Raw genomic sequence first — 23,233 nt, forward strand, 5'->3', positions numbered from 1 at the left:
CTGAAGCAGCCAATAACTCTGCAAAGGAAATGACTCAAATATGAGTGCAAGTGAGTGGCTATTGCTCTTTATTCCTTTGGCTGAGTCTCAAGGAGGGTCTGCAAGTTTGGTGATCTTGGAAGCCTAGGTGATAGAAGCCAGGTAAGGCCAGAGCAGGACTGTGGACTCCCTGTCTCAAGCATCCTCAGTCACATCAGTAACCCAAGGAAAACGAACTTGCTGATCACACTGCCATTTAGAAAGTAATCTCCCCTGGACTATATGGGTGGGTTTGGGGCCTTGGATTTTACTAGAGTAAAATCCCTATTTCCACTGAGATCTGGGCCAGAGCTGGAGGTGTTTTCTGGATAGTTGTTGATTTACTTAGATGGTCTTTTAGCATATCCTCTCCCAGCACTCCCACTGCCAAGGATCTAATAGCACTTTCAAACTTCTCCACTCTCGGGCTGGGAAGGTGGCTCAGTGGTAGAGCACTTGGCTTGCATGCCTGAGGCCCTGGGTTCGATTGCTCAGCACCACATAAGCAAAAAGATAAAAGCCGGAAGTGGCGCTGTGGCTCAAGTGGTAGACCTCTAGCCTTGAGCTGAAGAGCTGAGGGACAGCGCCCAGGCCCAGAGTTCAGGCCCCACGACTGGACCCAAAACAAAACAAATCAAACTTCTCCACTCCCTAGTCCTGGCTTACGGAGGGCTCACCACACACCAGGCAGGTGCCTTCCTATGTCCCTGCTTCTCTGGACGCTCAGGCTTCCAGACCAGGAAGACCTGTATTGCAAAGCTGGTTCTCAGTCTGTTTACCACCAACACAAGAAATTATTCCTAGGCTGCAGTGCTCTGCAGAGTAATAGTGAGTTGTGTTTAAAACCAGGGAGGCTTTGGAAGGAAGTCGGAGCTACTTCCCCTGAATCCCTTTCAGTTTTAGCATCTTTACCTATATAGGGGACAACCATGATTGTCACTCATGTGAGACTGTGGAAGAGATGCACCTATTTGTGTGTGTGTGTATTAGTACTGGGGCTTGAAGTCAGTGCGTAAGTGCTATTCCTTAGCTTTTTTACTCAAGGCTGGTGCTCTACTACTTGAGCTATATATAGTTCCACTTCCAGCTTTTTGCTGGGCTTAATTGGAGGTAAGAGTCTCAATGACTTTCCTTCTGGAGCTGGTTTCAAACTTTAATCCTCAGATCTCAGCCTACTGGTTAAGTAGGATTACAGTTATGAGCTACTGGTGCCCAGCTAGAAATGAATCTATCAAGGACAGTCAGGTCTATCATTATCTTTTTTTTCCAACAACTGAAGTCCTCCTCTAGTGACACCACAGCCTTTCTCTTCCACAGCCTTCCCAATCTTGACAGACTTCCCTTCTCTTGGCTTATAGTTGCCTTGTCCCTCTGTGATTTCCTTGATGGCCAGCTTTTTACTGGAATCCTGGGGATGTCTCATGTCAAGTGCATACCTTTCCTGATAGGTGAGACCTCCCATACTTGCAGGAATACCATGCTCAGACAAATCTCGGTACCTGTCAACCCTACTTTCCTTGGAAGCTGAGGCCAGCCACATCCCTGATAGTTGGAAGTACCTGTAGCTTGCAGTCCCAACCAGCCCACATCATTTTCCTTGGGGTGGCTAGAATTGGGGCAGAAAAGGGGAAAGCCACTTCTATAATGCTGTGGCTCCCCACCAGCAGAGTACTGAGGAAAGTGGGCCAAACTTGTCTAAATGATATGGTTAAAAGAAAGCAGGGATAAGAAATCATAACAGAGTAAATTATTTCAAGAATCCAGACTAGGGCTGGGAAGTTGGCTCAGTGGTAGAGCGCTTGCCTTGCATGCCTGAGGCCCTGGGTTCGATTCCTCAGCACCACATAAGCAAAAAGAAAAAAAGCCGGAAGTGGCGCTGTGGCTCAAGTGATAAGAGTGCTAGCCTTGAGCTGAAGAGCTGAGGGACAGCACTCAGGCCCAGAGTTCAGGCCCCATGACTGGACAAAAAAAAAAAAAAAAGAATCCAGACTACTAGCCAGGTGCTGGTGGCTTACACATGTCACATATAAACCTCTTAAGTAGTCAGGAGGCAGAGACCTAGAGGACTGAAAAGTGAGAGATTCTATCTCCAATTAATCATCAAAATGCTAAACTGGAAGTGTAGCTCAGGTGGTAGAGCATCTGCTGTAAGAAAGTTAAGTGAGAGCATGAGGCTTTAAGTTCAAGCCCTGGTACTGGCACAAAAAAAGAAAAAAAAATCCAGACTATTGAAGACTTAAAGTAACAAATGCACTTTTAATTCATTTCAGATAAAAACTGTTTAGGAAGGACCAGTAACCAATTCTTCCCTTAATGTGTTAGAGCCACATAATCTACAGTATTAGAAAAAAAAAGGCATATCACTTTAGGTTAAATGTGTGGCTGGCAACCAAGTCCGATCTCTTACATTCCATATTTCTTCTTTAGTTCTTCTACCTTATCGACGTAAGCTTTCATGGCATCTTCCTTGGACATCCCTGTATGGACATTATTACACATCAGAGAGAGCATGGTAGAAAGGTAGCAGGCATTAGGGTCTCGTTTCTCACTCGTAAAGTAGGGGATTACCACACCTCAGAGACCTAGTGATGATCACACTTACAGCACACAGGAAGTGTGCCCAGAGTTCTGCTCCATGATGCTCTGAGCTCAGGCATGGTGGGGTTTAGTCTGTCCCTTATGATGTAGTGCGGAGCAGTCATCATGAGCCTCATGCCTCCAGTCAGGCAATTGTTTCTACAGTGACTTTAATGATCCTGGTGATGGGGCTTTGGATTATCAAGTATCTCTTATTTATCTTGGATTTGCTATGCTTAGCTGAGAAAAAGCAAAGCCAGTCACCTACTTCTCCCCAGAGAAGCAATGAATAGAGGTTCGAAACTAGGCAAAAGCAGCTGCTTCTTTTTTTTTTTGGGTCCGGTTGTGGGGCCTGAACTCTGGGCCTGGGCGCTGTCCCTCAGCTCTTCAGCTCACGGCTAGCACTTTACCACTTGAGCCATAGCGCCACTTCCGGCTTTTTTCTTTTTGCTTATGTGGTGCTGAAGAATCGAACCTAGGGCCTCAGGCATGCAAGGCAAGCGCTCTACCACTGAGCCACCTTCCCAGCCCAAGCAGCTGCTTCTTGGATGGGGAATAAGGTGAATCTTTGTCTCCCTCCTGCAGTACAGGAGATAGTGAATATATCCTCAGTCACATGCAGTCTCTTGGATTGTCCTGGGAAGCCAGACCCCCCTGGGACCGGGGGCTTGCAGTGAAGCATTGGAGACTGCCTGGGGCCTGAGAATGAGGTAAAAATGCCAGATGAAGATGGACAGTCAATGGCATTCCCTCCTTGCAAATCTGACAAGTGCATTTACTGTATTGTGGTCCTTTTGCTGGAAGACAGAGGGCTTATTCAACAACTCTAGAAAGAACACAAAAGCTGCCAGGAACTTTGGAGACAAGTTTTAGGTCTTGCTGCCATGGAGCACGTGACCCAGTGGGAGCCTGAATACTTCTTGGCTGTTGATACTCAGCAAATAATAGCTCCATTCACTAAGCCTAGCAGTGGCTGGCCATGCATTACCTCACTCCCTTCTTCATGTGTCCTTCTGGCTGGAAGGGAACTAGGACAGCCGCTTGGCCACTACCTGGCCTTGTCAGGGAGAAGGGAGGGATGGACAGGAAATATCATTTATTGTGAACACGTCCAAAGCCAATGTGACCTCTTAGTCTATTTCTCAGTGGCTCCTCCTCTTAGAAGACACCCCTGCTCAGAGATGATGCTTTCAAAAAGGAATGAATATCATTAGGGGAGAAAAGTAGGTGGCCCAATTCCCCCTAAACTCCCAACTCAGGCACGGATTGGGCTGGTTTCCAGAATGTGCCTTCTGTACTTTTGTTTCCTCCCTTCTCCCATATACTCTGCAGTGAAGAGACATTCTTTACTGGCTTCCACAGACTGATTAGCATAATCACCTTTCAGCTGATTCCAGGCATCCCACTTGGCTTTGCCCTTGAGGTCCAACAACCCGGGCCGATCTTAAATAAGGAAAAGAAGAGAAAGACAAGGTGAGACCCGCTTCAAGTTCTGATGGAGAACTTCATCAACTTTCTTCCCAGGAAAGTCATGGTTGTTTCCTTTTTTTTTTTTAACCTTGAAATAGTTTACAACATTAGGTTTCAATTCAACTGATCAGCTTATGTTAATGCCAATCATCTTGGTCAACGTCAACTGTTGCATTATTCTCCTCCATCTTTCCCAATCCCACCCACCCCCTCAAGTTACACAGTTCCATTTTCACATATGTGCATTGAATATAATGATGGTATTCATTCATCCTTCCTCTCTTGGTTTGTTTGCTCCTACTCACCTTAACCTTCCCCTAACAAAACATGCTTTAGCATCCTGGTATTCATTTTGTTAAACTGATCATCATTTGTTCAGTAACAGCTCTGGAATCCTCCCCTAGTATACCATGTTAGTCAATTTGTATATATTTGCCTATAACTCTATGTATTTTCATGTTTATAATTTAGATCTAATTTCCACATATGAAAAAAAAGCATGCACCATTTATCTCTCTGAGTTTGGGAAAGCCATCTTTTATTACACCAATTATTTCATGGAGCTTGCAGAGTGGGTTCTGAAATCCAAATTTTAAATCTTGAGAAAAATAGAAGGAAAATTATCTTATTATAAGGGAGTAAAGTATTTAAACTCCAAGAGTTCTCCTTTTAAAAACAGCACTTCAGGAACTAAAGGCATGGCTCCAGTAATAGAGTGATAGCTATGAGAGAAAAGGCCAAGTGAGAATGGGAGGCCCTGGGCTCAAGCCCCCAAAAATACGTCAGTAAGAACAAAAACAATAATTAAAACAAATATCTACATGGTGCAGGATTCATAAACAGCAAAAAGAAGTACTAGCAAGCTTCCTTTCTGCCTCTACTCTTTAGACACCCAATTTCCCTTCCACTACCATCTTGTTAGTTTGTTCTTCTTGACTGGTGGGAGATTTTACTAAGGGTAGACTTGTAATTATCTGATGCTGGGAACCTATGGTTCCCTGGTGTTTATTTCACTGTCAAAGGGAGTAACTACAGTGTCTATGGTTAGAGTAGTGTCTGAGAAAATGCTCAATGAAGCCAGGCACTTGTGGCTCACACCTGTAATCCTAACTACTTAGGAGGCTGAGATCTGAGGACTATGGTTCAAAGCCAGCCGGGGCAGGAAAGTCCATGAGACTCTTATCTCCAATAAACCACTAGAAAACTGAAAGTGGCACTGTGGCTCAAGTGGCAGAGCACCTGCCTTGAGCTGAAGAGCTGAGGGATAGAACTCAGGCCCAAAGTTCAAGCCCTACAACCGACAAAAAAAAAAAAAAAAAAAGAAAAAGAAAAAAAAGAAGAAAACACTTAATGTGTCCTGTTTCCAGGAAGCATTCCCTGAGATACTTTATAAAGAGAATGCACCTTCAGAGAGGCCCCCTTAGATGCCCACATCCTGCCAGGCTTCCTGCCATCCTGGGAATAGATGTTCCCAACATTCCAATTCACTGGCCACTGAGGCTTCTGAAATATGACTTGTGTGGCTAGAGACTGAGCTGTATGTATGTATGTGTGTATGTATGTATATGCCAGTATTAGGCAAAAACACAGGATTTTCACTTGGCTTTTACACTTGAGGCTGGCATTCTACCATTCTCGACTTCTGGCTTTTTGCTGGCTAACTGGAGATAAGACTTTCATGAACTTCTGCCTAGTCTGGTTTTGAATGGAGGGCCTAGATCTGTCTCCTGAGTTGCTAGGTTTATAGGCACGAGTTACCAGCACTCAGCTAGACTTTTACTCTATTAATTAAAAAAAAAAAATTGGGGGGGAGGGGTGTGTGTGCGCGCCAGTATTGGGGCTTAAACCCAGGGCCTGGTGCTATTAGCTTTTTTGCTCAAGGCTGGTGCTTTACCACTTGACCCACAGCTCTAGTTATTTCTAGTTATTTGATGCTTAATTGGAGAGCCTCACAGACTTTCCTATTTAGATTGACTCTGAATTGTGATCTTCCTGAGTATCTAGGATCATAGGCATGAGACACTGGCACTTGGTCAACCCTATTTAATTTTTAACTATTTTTAATTAAAATTTAAACTGCCATATATGGCTACTGAATTGTACAGTTTAGCGCCAGAGAGAGCCAATTATCTTTGTGCTAAGGTGATGATAGACTAGTAGCCTGTCTACCTATACTAAGTACCTTTCAGCTCTCCTTTCCCTCCCTCGGAAAATACAGTTTATAAGCCTCACTATAAAACTCATCTTTGACACAAGATCTTCCTCAGCTAAAGTCTTGATGTGAACACCAATGTTTGACTTGGCATTGCCAGATCCTTCCCTCTAGCAATCATCTCTCGCTTGTGGCAGCAGGCTAGCAGCCAATTCCACCTGCTCTACCTGCCACCACAGTTCAAATAGAATTGGGAAACATGCTCAATCTCTACCTGAACAAGAGGGAGGGGGGGCTCCTTCTATGCTGCTAATGTATTGTGAAATGCATTGTGCCAATGTCTTTATAGATGCATTTCAGGAACTTAAGTGAGACTAAAAACTGCCCAAAGCAGGAAAGATTATATCTATATCTATCTATCTATCTATCTACACACAAACAGATACAAGATATTGATTAGGGTAGTTTAACTATGATAGTTTCAAAATCTGCACCAAGACTTTTGGCTAGTAAACACCAGAAGTGCACACTGTGGCCAACAAAAACACTCCTGATTTTCCCCAGATTACTAGGTGTAGCTCTGCCATTAGACTTTGTGGGTTGCCAGGTGCCCTGACTTTAACCCTGGAAGGAAGCAGTAGCTCAACGAAGCTACTACTGAGTGATAGCTTATGGCAAGTTACTTCTGTTGGATCGTTTCCTTAACAGTAGATGGAAACCTTTTGAAAACCAAGATCGGGATTCTGCTACTCCAAGCATTAGGAAGAGGCCGGGCACCAGTGGCTAACGCCTGTATTCCTAGCTACTTAGGAGGCTAAGATCTGAGGATGATGGTTCAAAGGCAGCCTGGGCAGGAAAGAATGTGAAACTCTTGTTTCCAATAAATCACAGATAAAGATGGAAGTGGTGCTGTGGCTCAAATGGTAGTTTGCTACCCTTGAGCAAAAGAGCCCACCCCCAGAGCTCAAGCCACAGGACTGTCAAAATAAGGGGGAGAGAAAAAAAAAAAAAGAATCCTAGAAGAAATATCTGGGGGGAATATCTCCCAGCTTAAACCTCAGGGATCCAATGAACTGTGATCAGGTCTAAAGAGTCAGGCCTCAGATGACAGAAGAGTATAGTTCCCATAGACTTTCACTATGGCAAGACACAAATTTCTTGAGCAGTTCGACATACCTGTATTTACATCACCCACAGTGGCTTGTTTGAAGTGGCTGTAGATAAACAGCATCTCAGTGTCAGCAGGCTGGGTCTTGAGGCGTTTGACTTCATCAGCAGCCTTGTCAAACTCAGCCTAAGTACAAAAGAGGAAGAAGAATGAAGGCTGCATCTGAGTAGAAGAGCATAACAGTCCTGTGAGATGAGGATGGGAAGGCAGTGCCCACCTTCCTTCCTGCCTTTCTTCTTTCCCTCCTTCTCTCCCTTCCTTTTTTTGTGACAGTCCTGGGTCTGGGACTCAGGGCCTGAGTGCTGTGTTTGCACAAAGCTAGTACTCTACCACTTGAGCCCACAGCTCCACTTTTGGCTTTTTTAGTAGTTAATTAAGAGACAGGAGTCTTGCAGACTTTCCCACCCTGGATTGCTTCAAAGAACGATCCTCAGATCTCAGCCTCCTGAGTAGCTAGGATGACAGACTTAGCTGGTAGCTTCTGCCATGGAAAAGCAACCCACTCAAGCTGGGTCTCCTCTACCCCTACAGGGCAGTTAAGAGACTAAACAAGAGTGGACATTAAGTTCTGGTATACTGTATGTACAGTGACTAAGGAAGGAGGCCAGGGCTGGGCCTGCTGTAGGCTCACACTCAGCGTGGCTGACTGCTGGGCCCCCTCAACCCCACCCTCACCCTCACCCCCAGCCTGACACCGGAATGGCTGGGGATCCCCGTGAAGCTCTGGTTCTCAGAGGCGCTGATAAGGGCGCCGGGCATCTCAGCGGTGCCAGTGGCAGGAGCCCGCTGGCCCCTTGCCCTGGGGCCGGGAAGTTCAGCGTTGACCTCTGTCCCAGTGCCCAGATTGGGGAGAGGCAGATAGGAGGAGCCGGAGGTCGCTCTCCAAAGCTCTGCCCGCGTCCAGGGGCCATAGCGACTGGGGTGGGGTGGGGGCTCGAGTCACTTCTCCCGTCCGTTCGCGACTCCCCTCCCCTCGAGGGCAGGCGGCTCCAACTTCTCCTGACCTCCAAGCTCCCAGCCCGGGGCCTCCTCAATTCCACAGCCCCCCCTGCCCCGGGCTTCCGGGAGCGGGGCGCAGCCGCCCCCCCCCCCCGCCCCGGGCTTCCGGGAGCGGGGCGCAGCCGCCCCCCCCCCCCCCCGCTCCCCCGCGCCTCGGTCCGCACAGCCTTCCGGCCCCCAGCCCGCTCTCTCCGTCTGGGACTCCGGATGCCCGCAGCACCGCCAACTCCACCCCACCGGCGCCTTCCCAGCAGCTGCGGACGGGGGTAGCAGCTTGAGACATCTTCAAACGAAAAGTTCTGCTCTCGAAGCCTTGGACGAAGAACCGGGGAGAGGCAGCCGTCCAAGAGCCACTGGATATCAAAACGGAAGACCCGGCGGGGCTCTGCCCGAGGATATTCCCCACACCACAGCCTCCCGCCCAGCCCTGGCTTCGCCGCCCGATCGGGCACGCGCAGTACCTGAGACATGCCGGCGGCGAGGTGACGAGGATCGCGGAGCGCCCGAGACCGGAGCAGCAATCAAGAAATCCTGGGACCGGCTAGCGAGCGCCTTTAAAAGCGCAGCCCAGGCGTTCCAACTGCGGCTCAGCCGAGTCTCAGCAGCCAATCAGGAACTAGCTTTATGCTCGGGGGTGTGTCCAGACTAGTGGGAGCCGTAGTCCCGCCCCAACCAGGGGGGCCTGATTGCGCACGCGCGGAAGAGGAGCTGCGGGGCATCCTGGGAGCAGGTGGGGTTTGCGGAGGAAGGCGGGAATCTGGTGTTGGGGGCCGAAGGTCCCGGGAGTGGGGTGAAGGGTGAGGGCCGAGCGGCGGGGACCACGGAGCCGTGGTCTTTTTGTTTGTTCCCTTCCAGTCCTCCTCCGGGGCGCGGGGAGGCTGCCGGCTCTGCCTCCGGACCCGTCGCTTCCTCGGTTCGGGAGGGCGAGTGGGTTCCGTTAGTCTCCGGGAATGGCGGCGGGTTGGACTGGGCCCCAGAAAAGCACTTGCACATTCGCCGATCTGCTCGTGTGCCCGTGGTCCTCACGCCTCAAACACGTGAACACATCCGCGTGCGCTGCGCCGTGCTCCGGCTGGGGCGGTGAAGGCGGACCACCTCTTTCCCTGAGCCCAGCACACACCACGAAGCCAACCCTCACTGTTGTAGGCCTTGGGGATACAGCAGTGGTCGAACATGAATCCTTGCAGTCCTGGAACTTCTAGTGGAGTAGTAGTACACAGTAAGTTTAGTAGTCCTTTGTAGAGGAACAGAAAGTTGCAAGTTTTGTGGGTATGTGCCAGTACTGCCCCAGAGGATCCCCCCTCTCCCCCCACCGGGCTACCGCTCTACCACTTAGCCACTGCTCGCTCCACCTCTGGCTTTTTTGATGGTTAATTGGAGATGAGAGTCTCAGACTTTGCGCCCTGGACTAGCTTCAAGCCAGGATGGTCAGATCTCAGCTTCCCGAGTAGCTAGGGTTATAGGCATGAGCCACCAGTAAGAGTTGGACGTTTTAAGTGTGTGTGTGTGTGTGTGTGTGTGTGTGTGTGTGTGTGTGTGTGTGTGTGTGGAGTTTGAGGGATGTGACATTTGTGCCAATATCCTAAGAGGAGGAACAGTGTATAAACCCTTTCTGAGAAGGCAATGAGGGAGGGAGTAGAAAGACATGAAGTCAGCGTTAAAATGATGGCCAGCTAACTAGGTGATGCAGAGGTTGGTCACTTTTCAGGGATATAGACTTTCATTCTGCTGAGATAGAAATCGTCTGGAGGCTTTGAGTAGAGATGGTGCTGAAGGGCCTTTGTAAGGTTGTTACAGTTGCTGATAGTATGGGAATTGGGAAGCACAGGTGGAGGGAAAAAGTGAGATTTGATGCTTAAGAGCCAAAAAGAATTTTCTAGTATTGGTCATAGAAGCATGGATGAAGACAGAAGTGATTTGTCACATTTGTGGCAAGAGGCCTGGACCACAAATATCCAACCTACTCTCCCCCATCCCCTTTACAGCTGTAGGTGTTTACATAGGAATATGGGAGAGGACTAAGGTTAGAGCTCAGAGTTTAGAGGCTTGTCTGACATGTAAGAGGCCCCAGATTCCATTCCCAGCACTTCAAAAAAGGTCAAGTAGAAGCTTTGACATGGCCATTCCTAATTTAATGTAGGTCAGGCTTTATGAAACATTTAAGAAGTGGGAATTGAATCTTAGGAAACAAATCTAGAGTCCTCGGTTTGTGAATAGCTTTGCTTGAGAAAGCAAAGCTAAGTAAACAACTTGTAGTTAAATTTGGGAAAATTACATGTGAACTGTGAGAAATGCAAGTTTCCACAGCAACACTTCAGAGCTCCCTCTTTTCCTTGGAGGTCTAGACAAAATAAATACTTGCAGCAGAAATGTTGGAAATGATTAGATAACTTCTGTATTTTTCTATAATGTAATTTTCCTTATCATTTAACTTCTCAATCACTTGGTGTGGAACTTTTCCTGGAGTGAGACTTTGTAGAAGGCAAGGCTGGTGAGAGTGTTGACCTTAACAAGACATTGTCCAGTTCAAGGAGGATGGATGTGTTGGTTGGTTGTTTGCAATAGACTTCATTTCCCTAAAAGGATTCTTTGTGTATTTTTTTTTTTTTTTTGGGTCCAGTTGTGGGGCCTGAACTCTGGGCCTGGGTGCTGTCCCTCAGCTCTTCAGCTCAAGGCTAGCACTCTACCACTTGAGCCACAGCGCCACTTCCAGCTTTTTTTTCTTTTTGCTTGTGTGGTGCTGAGGAATCGAACCCAGAGCTTCATGCATGCAAGGCAAGCGCTCTACCACTGAGCCACCTTCCCTGCCCTCTTTGTGTATTTTTTGTGTGCACATGAGTTGTTTAAAGCAGGTGAAGAATGGCGTGAGGAAAGACTGTGGATTCGGGGAGCAGAGTGCAAGTGACTTTAAAGAAACAGGAAGCGTTCTATTATGGAGCCCACCTTAGGCTAAACTTCAACGTAGCTGGTATGAGCCTGGTGCCTGGGCCTGCAATCTGAGCTGCTCTAGGGGCTGAGATTTGAAGATTGCAGTTGGAATCCAGATCAGGCAGGAAGATGCTCTTATATCTAATTAACCATCAAAACTTGGAAGTGGAGGTATAGCTGAAGTGATTTGAACACCAGCCTTGAGCAAAAAAAAAAAGCTAAGGGATAGCTCCCAGGCTCTGAGTTCAATCCCTAGTAGCAGCACATGGGCATGTATTCACTTACACATGTGTTGGTGTGCTTTTTGGTATATTTTCTGTCCCCTTATTGTTTGGAGATCATTTTTTGGTACCTCATCCTTGGCAAATGTTAAAAAGTCTCCTTATTGGTCTACTTCGTGCTTCTAACTCTAGGGAGTTGGGATGAGAGTCAGCTTGTAACTAGATAGTATCAAGCTGGCACTTTTAAAAGTAAACTTCAGCTGGGCGCTGGTAGCTCACGCCTGTAATCCTAGCTACTCAGGAGGCTGGCCACTCAGGAGGCTGAGATCTGAGGATCTTGGTTCAAAACCTGCACGAGCAAGAAAGGCCATGAGACTCTTATCTCCTGTAAACCACTCAGAAACCCGGAAGTGGCTCTGTGTCTCAAGTGGTAGAGCGCTAGCCTTGAGCTGAAGAGCTGAGGGACAATGCCCAGGCCCAGAGTTCAAGCCCCATGACCGACAAAAAAAAAAAAAGTAAACTTGAGAGTATACTTGGAGGAGGTTTACAAATTATATGAAACTTTTCTTACATAGTTCTACAAGACTAGAAGGGATCATTGTTTTTTCCAAGTCCTGTGCGAGTGCAGGTTCCTAAGCCCTGTTTACAAGCTCAAGCTATATCATGTGGTAACTTTTTTATTTTTTATTTTGCTGGTCCTGGGGCTTGGCGAAAGTATTGGTGCTGATCCTGAGCTTTTGCTCAAGACTAGAGCTCTACCACTTGAATCATAGCACCACTTCTGGCTTTTTCTGAGTAGTTTATTGGAGTGTTTAACGGACTTTTCTGCCTAGACTAGCTTTGAACTATGATCCTTGGATCTCGACCTTCTGAGTAGCTAGAATTACAGGCATGAGACACTGGTGCTGCATGTGGTAGCTTTTATTCACAATTATTTTAATTTTATTTTTCTACTGTTTGTGCCTGGGAGGATAAAGTTCACCATGTATTTTGGTCACTGCCTTATCTCCTAGGGCCTGACACTTCTTAGACTCTCATCTGGAGTGAATAATGTGCTTTTCTCTGAGGGAAGACAGGTTCCTTTTGATAAGCCGTGACCTTGGTAGCCAGCTAAATCTGTTAGAACTGAATGCAAAATTCTGGGCTAAAATAGAACTATTGCACGCAATCTCTTTGTTTTGGAAGCAGAGCACCTGGAAAGCTAAGGAAGATTGAGGAACCTGACCAGCCAACTTGTCAGCCAAACTGACCCAGCCAGTCAACAGAGACCACTGTCATTGTTTCAGCCTGCCTTCACACCCATGGGATGTAACTCTGACTGCCCACAGGCTCACTTTCTGGCTCTCAGCTTAAGCCAGAGAGCAAGATAAATTAACAGGAGAAGGCTTTTCTAGCCCAATGGGTGTGAATTGTCATTTGCTATTGGGTTTCTTGGTATAAATGAAACCTCTAATTTCTAAAAGTAACCTAATTGTTAAGAATTGGACTATGGTTATGGGAGAGCCTTACTGCAAGGCAGGGACATGTACAAATCATGGATTTGTCTGTTCTGCATTTATTTTTCATTTTCATTGAATGGGAGTCCCATGACAGGACTCCAGCTAAGCTGGAAGGAGATTGGTATGTTTGAAAGGGAAGGAGGCATGTGGGAAACACTTCTGGGGTAGGAATGGGAAAGACATGGGTTCTGTGAAAGCTAAGGAAGGTAAGACTGAAGTGCTTGCAGTAGAAGGGCACCCTGGCTTTCCCATGGAAAGAAGACCCTTGGCAGCTGGAATTGATAAGAAAGTCCCTCCTTTGTCATGCTTACCCCTTCCTCTGCTCATGTTTAGAGGAAGTGCATCAAGGTGGGCATGAGGGGAATGTTCGTGTATGAGTGTGTGAGATGTCCTAGAGCACTGCATTCTCCTTTCCTCCACTTCTTGTTTCTACCAGGCAGCACACCACATTGTGGTGGGTCTGAGTTGAGATATGGAAACCTGAAGTTGGCTAGAAGTAAGGAAGGGAAGGCTTCCCGTAGGATTGTTTATCCACAGGTTGGTCATTCACTGGTCAGGTTCTGCTTGTGTTCTGTCTATAAATATTTATAATTAAAGCTAGGGATAAAGCAGTAGAGTGCTTGTCTAGCACATGTATGGACCTGAGTTTGACCCTTGGAACAACAAAATTGCATCAACAACAGCAACAAAACAAAGAGAAATAGTTGTGTTTCTAGGCTTATCTTGTTCATCTTCATTAGATGTGTATATTCTTTTGTAAATCAACACTGTGTTCTGTATCTTTGCCTGTCTCTGTAGCTCCTGCTTGCACATGAGAAGCACTTAGAAAGTGCCTTCAAACTAAATTGTTAGAGATCAGTTTTCTTAATGACCTCTTTAATTACTTGTTAGCGAGAAAATTAGAGATATTAAAATCTAGCAACTGATAACTTTTGGAAGGGTAATCTCATTTTAAAAACCCCTGTATTTTGGGGCTGGGAAGGTGGCTCAGTGGTAAAGTGCTTGCCTTGCATGCCTGAGGCCCTGGGTTTGATTCCTCAGTACCACATAAGAAAAAAAAAAGCCAGAAGTGGCGCTGTGGCTCAAGTGTAGAGCTCTAGCCTTGAGCTGAAGAGCTGAGGGACAGCACCCAGGCCCAGAGTTCAGGCCCCACGATAGGACCAAAAAACAAAACAAAAAAAACCCTGTATTTTGTGATACTGCCATTTTTTTAAACCATTTTTTTTAACCTCAGCCTGAGTAGCTAGGATTACAGATATTAGCCTCCAGCTTTCAGTTGTTGTTTTTTTCCCCTCTCGTTTAGACATACTAAGCAATAATAGTGCTTTCTTTTTATTGGTGAGTAGTATTCAATATATGGATGAATCATTCCCTCATTGATGGTGTTAAGGGTTTTTGTTTTGTTTTGTTTTTCCTTTACTGGGGTTTTAACTCAGGGCTTCATTCTTGCAAGTTAGGTGTGCTACCACTTACGCTGCTCCTCCAGCCCCATTTTGTTTGGTTATTTATTTATTTATTTTTGGGTCCAGTTGTGGGGCCTGAACTCTGGGCCTGGGTGCTGTCCCTCAGCTCTTCAGCTCAAGGCTAGCGCTCTACCACTTGAGCCACAGCACCACTTCCGGCTTTTTTCTTATGTGGTGCTAGGAATCGAACCCAGGGCCTCAGGCATGCAAGGCAAGTGCTCTACCACTGAGCCAACTTCCCAGCCCCTGTTTTGGTTATTTTTGAGGTCAGTTCTTGCTTTATGCCTGGGTTATAGGCTTCAGCCACCAAACTATTGCCTATTTAGAATAAAACTGCTGCTAACCACATATACACAAGATTTTGTGTGAACCTTTGTTTTTATCTTAGAATTAATGACCAGAGTGCTATGGTAATTTCATTCTACCTTTTGTAAGAAGCTGCTATATCTTTGCAGAGTGGCTATACCATTTTGCATTCCCACCAGCATGGATGAGAGATCCAGCTTTTCCTCTTTACAGACATTTAAAATTATCACTACTTTTTCTTTGGGCCATCTTCATAGTTGTGTAGTGATACCTTTAATTGTGGTTTTAGTGGGTGTTTCCCTAATAGCTATCATCATTGATAACCTAATTCTTCCCACTTACTCATCTTCAAATGTGTTCCAGCAATTCTATTTCTTCTGCTTTTCCATATGAATTTTGTAACAAAAAGCCTTGCTGTAAGGGCTGGGAATGTAGCTTAGTAGTATAGTGCTTGCTTGGCATGCATGAAGCCCTGGGTTCAATTCCTTAGCACCACGTAAACAGAAAAAGCCAGTAGTGGTGCTGTGGTTCAAGTGGTAGAGCACTTGCCTTGAGCTGAAGAGTTCAGGGAGGCCCTGAGTTCAAGCCTCAATACTGGCCAAGAAAAAAAAAGTTTTGCTGTGAATTTGATAAGAGTTTTGTTAAGTTTATATTATCAATTTGGAGCGAATGAAAATTTTTTTTTTTAAAAAACTACAGTGAGCCTTCCTATAAATGAACACAAAATGTTTCTTCATTCATTTAGATCTTTGATTTTCTTCGTTTGTCATTTGGTAGTTTTTGTATACAAGTCCTATGCATATTTTGTTAGTTGTTTCTAAATATTTTATTTTGAGTGATTGCAACTGCATCTCTATGTAGAAATTGAACTGCTATGTGAATTATACATTATAATTTATAGTTATTATATTAAAAAAGAAATAGAACTGCTAGTACACACTAGAAATAAACAAGGGTCACAAGAAAAAAAATAAAATGCTATCTGTAATCCCTATCAAAGTCACAGCCAAGTGTTTTGTAGATACAACATTGCATATGTCTTCATACTCGCTTTTCACCTTTGAATTTTCTTCTGGGGAATGTCATTCATGTTTTTTTTTTTTTTTTGTATGTGTGTGTGTGCTGGTCCTGAGGCTTGAACTCAGAGCCTGGATGCTTTCTCTGAGGGTTTCTTTTTTTGTTGTTGTTGGGCTTGAACTCTGGGCCTGTCCCTCAGCTCTTCAGCTCAAGATGAGTCCTCTATCACTTGAGCCACAGCTCCACTTTCGGTTTTCTGTGGTTAATTGGAGATTAGAATCCCAAGGACTTTCCTGCATGGCCTGGCTTTGAACCACAATCCTCAGATCTCAGTCTCTGAGTAGCTAACATTACAGTTGTGAACTACCAGCGCCTGGCTTTCCCTGAGGGTTTTTGAGCAAGATTAGTGCTCTACTACTTGAGCCACAGCTCTATTCCATCTTTCTTGGAAGAAGAGTATCAGACTTTTCCTGCCCTGGTTGTCTTTGAAAAATAGTCCTCAGATCTTAGCCTTCCGATTAGCTAGCATTACAGGTGTGATCCAGTATTCTTTTTTTTTTTTTTCTACAGCTGCTTTGTTTTTTTGAGCCAGTATTCTTATTTTTTGACTGTGCTCTCATTGTTTTGTTTTTTACTTGATTGTTGAGCATGCTTTGTATATCTTAATATAATCTGTATTCTAGTCTTTACTTGGATGGGTTTGCAAATATTTTCTTATAATTTGTAGATTGTCCTTTAATGTACTTAATAGTTTTTCACAGAACCTAAATTTTATTTATTTATTTATTCATTGCTTAAGACAGATCCTTACTATGTAGTTTTAGCTGGCCTGGAATTCATGATTCTTCTGTTTCAGCCTACCAATAATTTTATAATTTTGATGAAATGTACTATATTAAGTATTCTTTGTATAGATTTTTGGTGTCAAAGCTAAGAACTTTGGCTGTTCCTGGGTCCTGAAGATTTTCTCCTATTGTTTGCAAATGTTTTGTGGCTCTTCATTTTACATAGAACATAATCCATTTTGAGTTAAATTTTTTTTTTTTTTTTTTGGGTCCGGTCGTGGGGCCTGAACTCTGGGCCTGGGTGCTGTCCCTCAGCTCTTCAGCTCAAGGCTAGCACTCTACCACTTGAGCCACAGCACCACTTCCGGCTTTTTTCTTTTTTGCTTATGTGGTGCTGAGGAATCGAACCCAGAGCCTCATGCATGCAAGGCAAGCACTCTACCACTGAGCTACCTTCCCAGCCCCATTTTGAGTTAATTTTTATGTAAGGCATTAAGTGGTAGAGTGCTAACCTTGAGCTGAAGAGCTCAGGAGTTAAAGCCCCATGACCCCTCCCCCCAAAAAAAAACAGTTGAGTCCAGTAGTTTGTAACTAGCTTACACAATTTAGATAGACTCTTATCTCCTATAAATAAAGAGAAAGGCCAGATGTTGATGGCTCACTCCTGTAATACTACTCAGGAGGCTGAGATTTGAGGATCTCAGTTTGAAGCCAGCCAGGGCAGGGAACACCATGAGACTCTTATCTCCAATAAACTAATCAGAGAAAGCCAGAAGTGGTGCTGTGGCTTCAGTGGTACAATGCTAGACTTGAGCAAAAAAGCTCAGCGACAGCTTCTAGACTCTTGAGTTCAAGTCCCAGACTGACACAAACAAAACAATACAAACAAAAGGTTTAGGTAGAGGTTAGTCCCTGCTGGGTCCTGCTATGTCCAGTTGTTCCAGCACTATTTTATTGCAAAGGTATTTTTCCTCTATTGAAATTGCTTTTGTACCTTGTCAGTAATTCCACTAGAAAGACTTCTGTTTCAACTATACCTCTACCAGTACCAGTTAGGAGAATGGGAGCTATGTAAAATAGGTCTTTAAAAAATCACACTATACCCCATAAATGTGCAATTATCTTTTCATTGAATCATTGAGTCAGGCACTGGTGGCTCACATCTGTAATCCATTTCTAGTCGCCCCTTCATAGGAGTAATGGGGAGATGTGGGTGTGCTATAAAATGGCCACTGTCCGATCAGCCTCCAGAGAATATCTCTTTAGTCTACCTGAATTGGAAACATATTAGAAATGCATTTTAGGGATTATAGTTCAACCTGGCCCACTTGACACATCACAAAGCCATCCTAGGCACATACTGTCTCTAGAACTTGGGAGTCAACAAGGTATCAGACTTTCTTGTTCTGTGGTGAGAGCTAAGGAGTTAGCCTCTTTTCTTTGGTGCTCAAAGGATAGGGCATTGTGAAACCACCCACATAGTACCAAGAAATTGAACTTGGTGAATAAATAAAATTTAATTTTGTTGGTGAAGGGATGGCCACAACACTATTTGTATCAGGGACAATGAGAATACACTCAATGGGTATCACATTTCAGTGGGTTTGTGTCATAGTTGTAGCCCCTTACTCTTAGATTACTTAGATCTTGAAGTTGGCAGAAGACATAAGATTCCTGGGTCAGAGATGATGACTGTTCTCAGCATGTTCAACACCATGAACTTACTGTGTGTCTGTTCCTGTTCCTCTTGCTCTGAAGTCTCACAGAATCCATGCAGGTAGCCCAGTGGCCACTTCATGTTAATATGTTTAGCTAATCCAAAATGTGTGTGTGTGTGTGTGTGTGTGTGTGTGTGTGTGTGAGTGTGTGTGTGTGTGTGTGTGTGTGTGTGTGTGTGTGTGTGTGTGAACTCAGGGCCTGAGCAGTGTCCTTTATCCCTCGCGGCTGGGGCGCTACCACTTGAGTCATAGCTCTATTTCTGACTTTTTGGTGGTTAATTGGAGGTAATTGTCTCATGGACTTTCCTCCCTAGGCTGGCTTTGAACTGAGATCTTAAGATCTTAGCCTTCTGTGTAGCTAGGATTGCAGGCGTGAGCCACAGTGCCCAGCTCCAAAATCTTTATAAGGATTGCTACAAACAACTCCTGGAGGGAGATGTTCTCTTTATTTCATTGGATGGTAAACAGACCTGCCTTTTGTTGTGGTGGGAGATACTGTTTCTGGGTGTTGCTGGGCTGTGACTCTGATGCATGCCTGAAACAGTTCAGAACCTGAGCAGCCAGGACTACTGCTCACGGTACACGCTGAAGTAAGTGCAAGAGATCCACGGAGAAATGTCCCCTAACACACAGTACAAGCATTAACATTCTCACTGATGATTGTGAACCAACAGAAGTTGAATTTATATTCAATACGCCTCATGAGAAGGAAATACATGAAATATTCTCTCCCAGTGGTTGCGTCTCTAACACTTAGGAGGACAACTCAGCTTTCCAGAATGATTTCCTGAGAGAGTTACATGTCTTGAGCACAGAAAACAAATGATGGCTTTGTGTGTTTGTCCCAAATGGAAGGTCATGGTGAATGGCAGGTCTGTGCAGCTGCCAGTGTTAAAATGTGTGCTAGGTGAGACAGAAGTTTCAGGCTTGTTTACATAAAACTGATTGAGATGCATCTTGAGAGAAGGCTGGCTGCTATGATCATCTACAATAAAAGAAAGATAGCATGGAGAAGAGTCTAGTTGTTGGATCTAGCTCTTTTAAATTTTTATTTGATTTTTTTGTGTGTGCTGGGCTTGAACTCAGGGCCTGAGTGCTGTCCCTGAGCTCTTGCTCAAGGCTAGTGTTTTACCACTTGAGCTTTATCTCTACTTTCTGCTTTTTTAGTAGTTAATTGAAGGTAAGAGTCTTAAGGATTTTCCTGCTTGGGCAGGTTTCAAATGATGATTCTCAAATCAGCCTCCTAAGTAGCTAGTGTTACTAGTCTGAGCCACCTGTGCCTAGCAGAATATGACTCTTATTTTGAAAGTGCTGTGCTACTTAAGGACCTACAGGTGGGATTTTTAATTTTAATTTTTTTTGTGTGTGTGTTGGTCGTCGGGCCTGAACTCTGGGCGTGGACACTGTCCCTCAGCTCTTCAGCTCAAGGCTATTGCTCTACCACTTGAGCTACAGCGCCACTTCCAGCTTTTTCTGTTTATGTGGTGCTGAGGAATCGAACCCAGGGCCTCTTGCATGCAAGGCAAAGCACTCTACCACTGACCCACTTCCCAACCCTTAATTTTAATTTTTAAGCTATCTATAAATGATTGAGGTAGAGGCTGAGATCTGAGGTTCTTGATTCAAAGCCACCCCAGGGAAGAAAAGTCTATGAGAGTCTTTATCCCCAGTTAACCACCAAAAAGCTGGAAGTGGAGCTGTGGCTCAAGTGGTAGAGAGCCAGTCTTGAGTGAAAAGGCAAAGTGAGAATATGAGGTTCTGAGTTCAAGCTCCAGTACCATCACAGGAGAAAAATAAATAAGTAAATTTATAAGTAAAATTAAAATGAGATTGAAAATTTTTAAAATCATTCACAAATTTATATGTTGGAAATATTCTCATTTGCATTAGTGAAAGTTGACTTAAGTGATTTTTCTAGAAAAATGAGTATGTGTCATGTAAGTGAACTAAAGAAAATGACCAAGAAATTTGTAATGATTATTTGATTCTCACCTAGTCCTTGTTTATTACAAATATGTTTACTTTTTAATGTTACTTTAAATTTTTTGTCAGTCATGGGTCTTGAACGCTGGGCCTGGGCGCTGTCCCTTAGCTCTTCAGCTCAAGGCTAGCGCTCTACCACTTGAGCCACAGCGCCATTTCCTATATAGCCCATGCTACCCTTGAACCTAAGATCTTGCCTCAGCTTCTAGAGTGCTGGGATTATACACATGACCCACCACACCAGACTTAGTGTCCTACTTTAAACATTAGATTTTGAAAAACTTAAAGCAAATTCTTGTTATCTTTTTTCTTTTTACTGTAATGACCAGCACTGGATTTTTCATTGTTGAATCATTTTTAGAACAAAATTTTGTTCCCATTTGAAGGATGAAAAAGGAAATTTATGTTTTTGAGGTACATTTGGATAGACGAAAATTGAATTAGCACTTTGAGTCATAATCTTAAATGTGAATTGATTATAATTTGTCATTCTTTTAAACTTTAAACTGGAATCTTATCTTGGCTTACTATTTGCTCAGGTTAAGTTCTTTTTTTTTTTTGTCAGTTGTGGGACTCGAACTCTGGGCTTGGGAGCTATCCCTGCGCTCTTTAGCTCAAGGCGAGCGCTCTATTGCTTGAACCACAGTGTCACTTTTGGTTTTCTAGTGGTTTATTGGAGTTCAGAGTCTCACAGACTTTCCTGCCCAGGCTGGCTTTGAACTGTGATCCTCAGATCTCAGCCTCCTGAGTAGCTAGGATTACAGGTATGAGCCACCGGCACCCAGCTAAGTTCTGTTTTAAAAGGTGAACATGGCTGGGTGTTAGTGGCTGATGCCTTTCATCCTAGCTATTCAGGAGGCTGAGATCTGATGATTGTGGTTCAAAGCCAGTTCAGTCAGGAAAGTCTGTGAAACTCTTATCTCCAGTTAACCACTGAGAAAAAGCTGGTGTTGTGGCTTAATGGTAGGGCTGGGAAGGTGGCTCAGTGGTAGAGTGCTTGCCTTGCATGCATTAGGCCCTGGGTTCGATTCCTCAGCACCACATAAACAGAAAAAAAAAAAAAAAGGTAGAGTACTAGCCTTAAGTGAAAAGTAGCTTAGGGACAGTTCCCAGGCTGAGTTCAAGCCCCAAGACAGGCTAAACAAATAAATAAATACAATGAACATGGATCATCCATCTACCACTAGTATACTAGATGCTGAGTATTTTAGGAAGGGTAATGAAAGAATGAATGTCTCGATCTCATCCTTAAACTTTTTTTTTTTTAATGTTAAGTTTCAATGTATATTGGTTGCTTTTCTCCTTGCTGTCACAAAACACCAGACATAAACAGTGTCAGGGAGGAAAGCCTAATTTTGACTTCTGGTTTCACGGTTCTACTTGGACAGAACACCTTGACAGTGGGAGTGAGCAGTGGAGGAGCCCCTTCACCACATGGTTGAAGGAAGCAGACAGGAGAAGAGACCAGAGGCCAGGTGTAACCACCAGAAACCTTCAGTGGTCCATCCCCAGTGACCCAGTTCCTCCAGCTCCACCCAATATTCCAAAGCTTGCAAAACCTCCCAAATGATACTGCCAGTTGGAGATCGAGTATACACATATGAGTTTGTTGGGAACATTTTATATTCAATCATAATAGAATCATACTTACATAACTTAAGGATTATTTCTTCTCATTAAAACACAATTTCAGAATCATTTGCATATTCAGTGATTTTTCTTGTTCCAGAATTCTATTCTTTCTATAAGATTTTGATTTTGTTTCTTTAAGGTAAGATCTCAAGACTAGGCTGGCATTGAGCCTTTGACCTTCTTGCTTGTGTTTCCCCAGTGGTGGAATTCCAGATGTCATCCGCCACACCTGGCTTAGTTAATTTTTTTTCAGATGAGGTATTGGCTCTGTTGCCTGAGCTGGTGTTCAATTCCTGGGCTCATACTATCCTCCTATCTTAGCTTGCCAAGTGGCTGGAATTCCAGGTGTGCACCACTATACCTGTCACTCACCTTTTATATGTGGACATCATTGCTAGTTTAGTTACCTTACCTAAAAGGACAAAACACTGTGTTAAAAAAAAATTACCTTAAAAGAAAAGCTGTAGACTTTTTGACCTATAATATATCCTAAATCTAAGGGGAGACTAACTGTTTATGGTGAGGAATATATATGTATGTGTGTGTACTTAATGCATAGTAATTAATATATTTATTAATTATATGTCACAGAGTAATTACATTTTAAGTTATATATTATATATGTGTTTTTTTGTGTGGCTAGAACTATTTTTTTGGAAGTTATACCTTTTTCATCTAGTTAAGATTGGTTTTAAAACAAACTTTATAAGTGATAATTTTGATTTTATAATATTTAAATATGGAGTGGATACAAATTTATAACATTTTAGCCTTTCAAAATGATTTTGTTTAGGAGTCTGTTGCAGTTCCAGCCATGTACCCAACTCTTTGAATGTCCACCTGTTGCTTGTGGAAAGGTCAGCCACTGTGCCCTCATGCAGTGGTTGTAGACAGAAGTTTTCTTCATGTCAGCTGCCTCTGTGCTTGAATGCTTTTTCTGATACTGAGCTCATCTTGGGTTTTATTTTCTTTGATAAAGGTCAATAATATGCTTCAAATACTTGAAGGCAGTGTTAAGCATGGTGGTGTTTGGTTATTGTCCCAGCTACTTGGGAAGCTGAGCTAGGAGGATCACTTGAGTCCAGGCAAGTCTGGGCAGCTGTATCAAAAAACCAAACAAAGTGATGATTTGCTTTCTTATTTGAATTCTTGTATTGTAAACAAATGTCCAGTTTATAGTCTAGCTAGTACATTCTGGTGTTTGGCTGTACATCCAGGTGTAGGGTAAGTGTTGTGGAATGTTCTGAATTCAAGAAGGCAGCAGTGTATGTATGTATTGTATTGTACAGCCTTGCTC

General features: G+C 44.1%; 2 protein-coding genes across 3 annotated transcripts in view; one reads left to right on the forward strand and one right to left on the reverse strand.

Annotated features, from left to right (window-relative positions):
* Positions 1–2,254: 2,254 nt before the first annotated feature.
* Positions 2,255–8,952, reverse strand: Dbi (diazepam binding inhibitor, acyl-CoA binding protein). Its single transcript, XM_042685252.1, has 4 exons — positions 8,846–8,952; positions 7,394–7,511; positions 3,976–4,038; positions 2,255–2,495 (listed from the first exon to the last, which is right to left on the reverse strand). The coding sequence occupies exons 1-4, from the start codon at positions 8,852–8,854 to the stop codon at positions 2,422–2,424; spliced, it is 264 nt and encodes an 87-aa protein (XP_042541186.1). The 5' UTR covers positions 8,855–8,952; the 3' UTR covers positions 2,255–2,421.
* A 46-nt stretch (positions 8,953–8,998) lies between these two features.
* CUNH2orf76 (chromosome unknown C2orf76 homolog) overlaps positions 8,999–23,233 on the forward strand; it is a 51,854-nt gene continuing 37,619 nt past the window's right edge. The window contains exon 1 of one of the 2 annotated variants that reach the window (XM_042685250.1): positions 8,999–9,114. In XM_042685250.1, the coding sequence (XP_042541184.1) occupies positions 9,009–9,114 (106 nt within the window). In that variant the 5' untranslated portion in view covers positions 8,999–9,008. Of the gene's footprint in view, positions 9,115–9,235; positions 9,604–23,233 lie in introns of those variants that run through there. The other variant, XM_042685251.1, reaches the window with a different exon arrangement.

Source organism: Dipodomys spectabilis, unplaced genomic scaffold (genome assembly GCF_019054845.1).
Source record: "Dipodomys spectabilis isolate Male_0828 unplaced genomic scaffold, ASM1905484v1 ptg000094l, whole genome shotgun sequence".
NCBI classification, from domain to species: Eukaryota; Metazoa; Chordata; class Mammalia; order Rodentia; family Heteromyidae; genus Dipodomys; species Dipodomys spectabilis.

Coding starts and splice junctions, on each gene's coding strand:
- Dbi (XM_042685252.1), bottom strand. Junction 4,039..7,393: donor TGTGGGTGATGTAAATACAG/GTATGTCGAACT, acceptor TCCTTATTTAAG/ATCGGCCCGGGTTGTTGGAC. Junction 2,496..3,975: donor TGCCTGGAATCAGCTGAAAG/GTGATTATGCTA, acceptor ATGTCCATACAG/GGATGTCCAAGGAAGATGCC.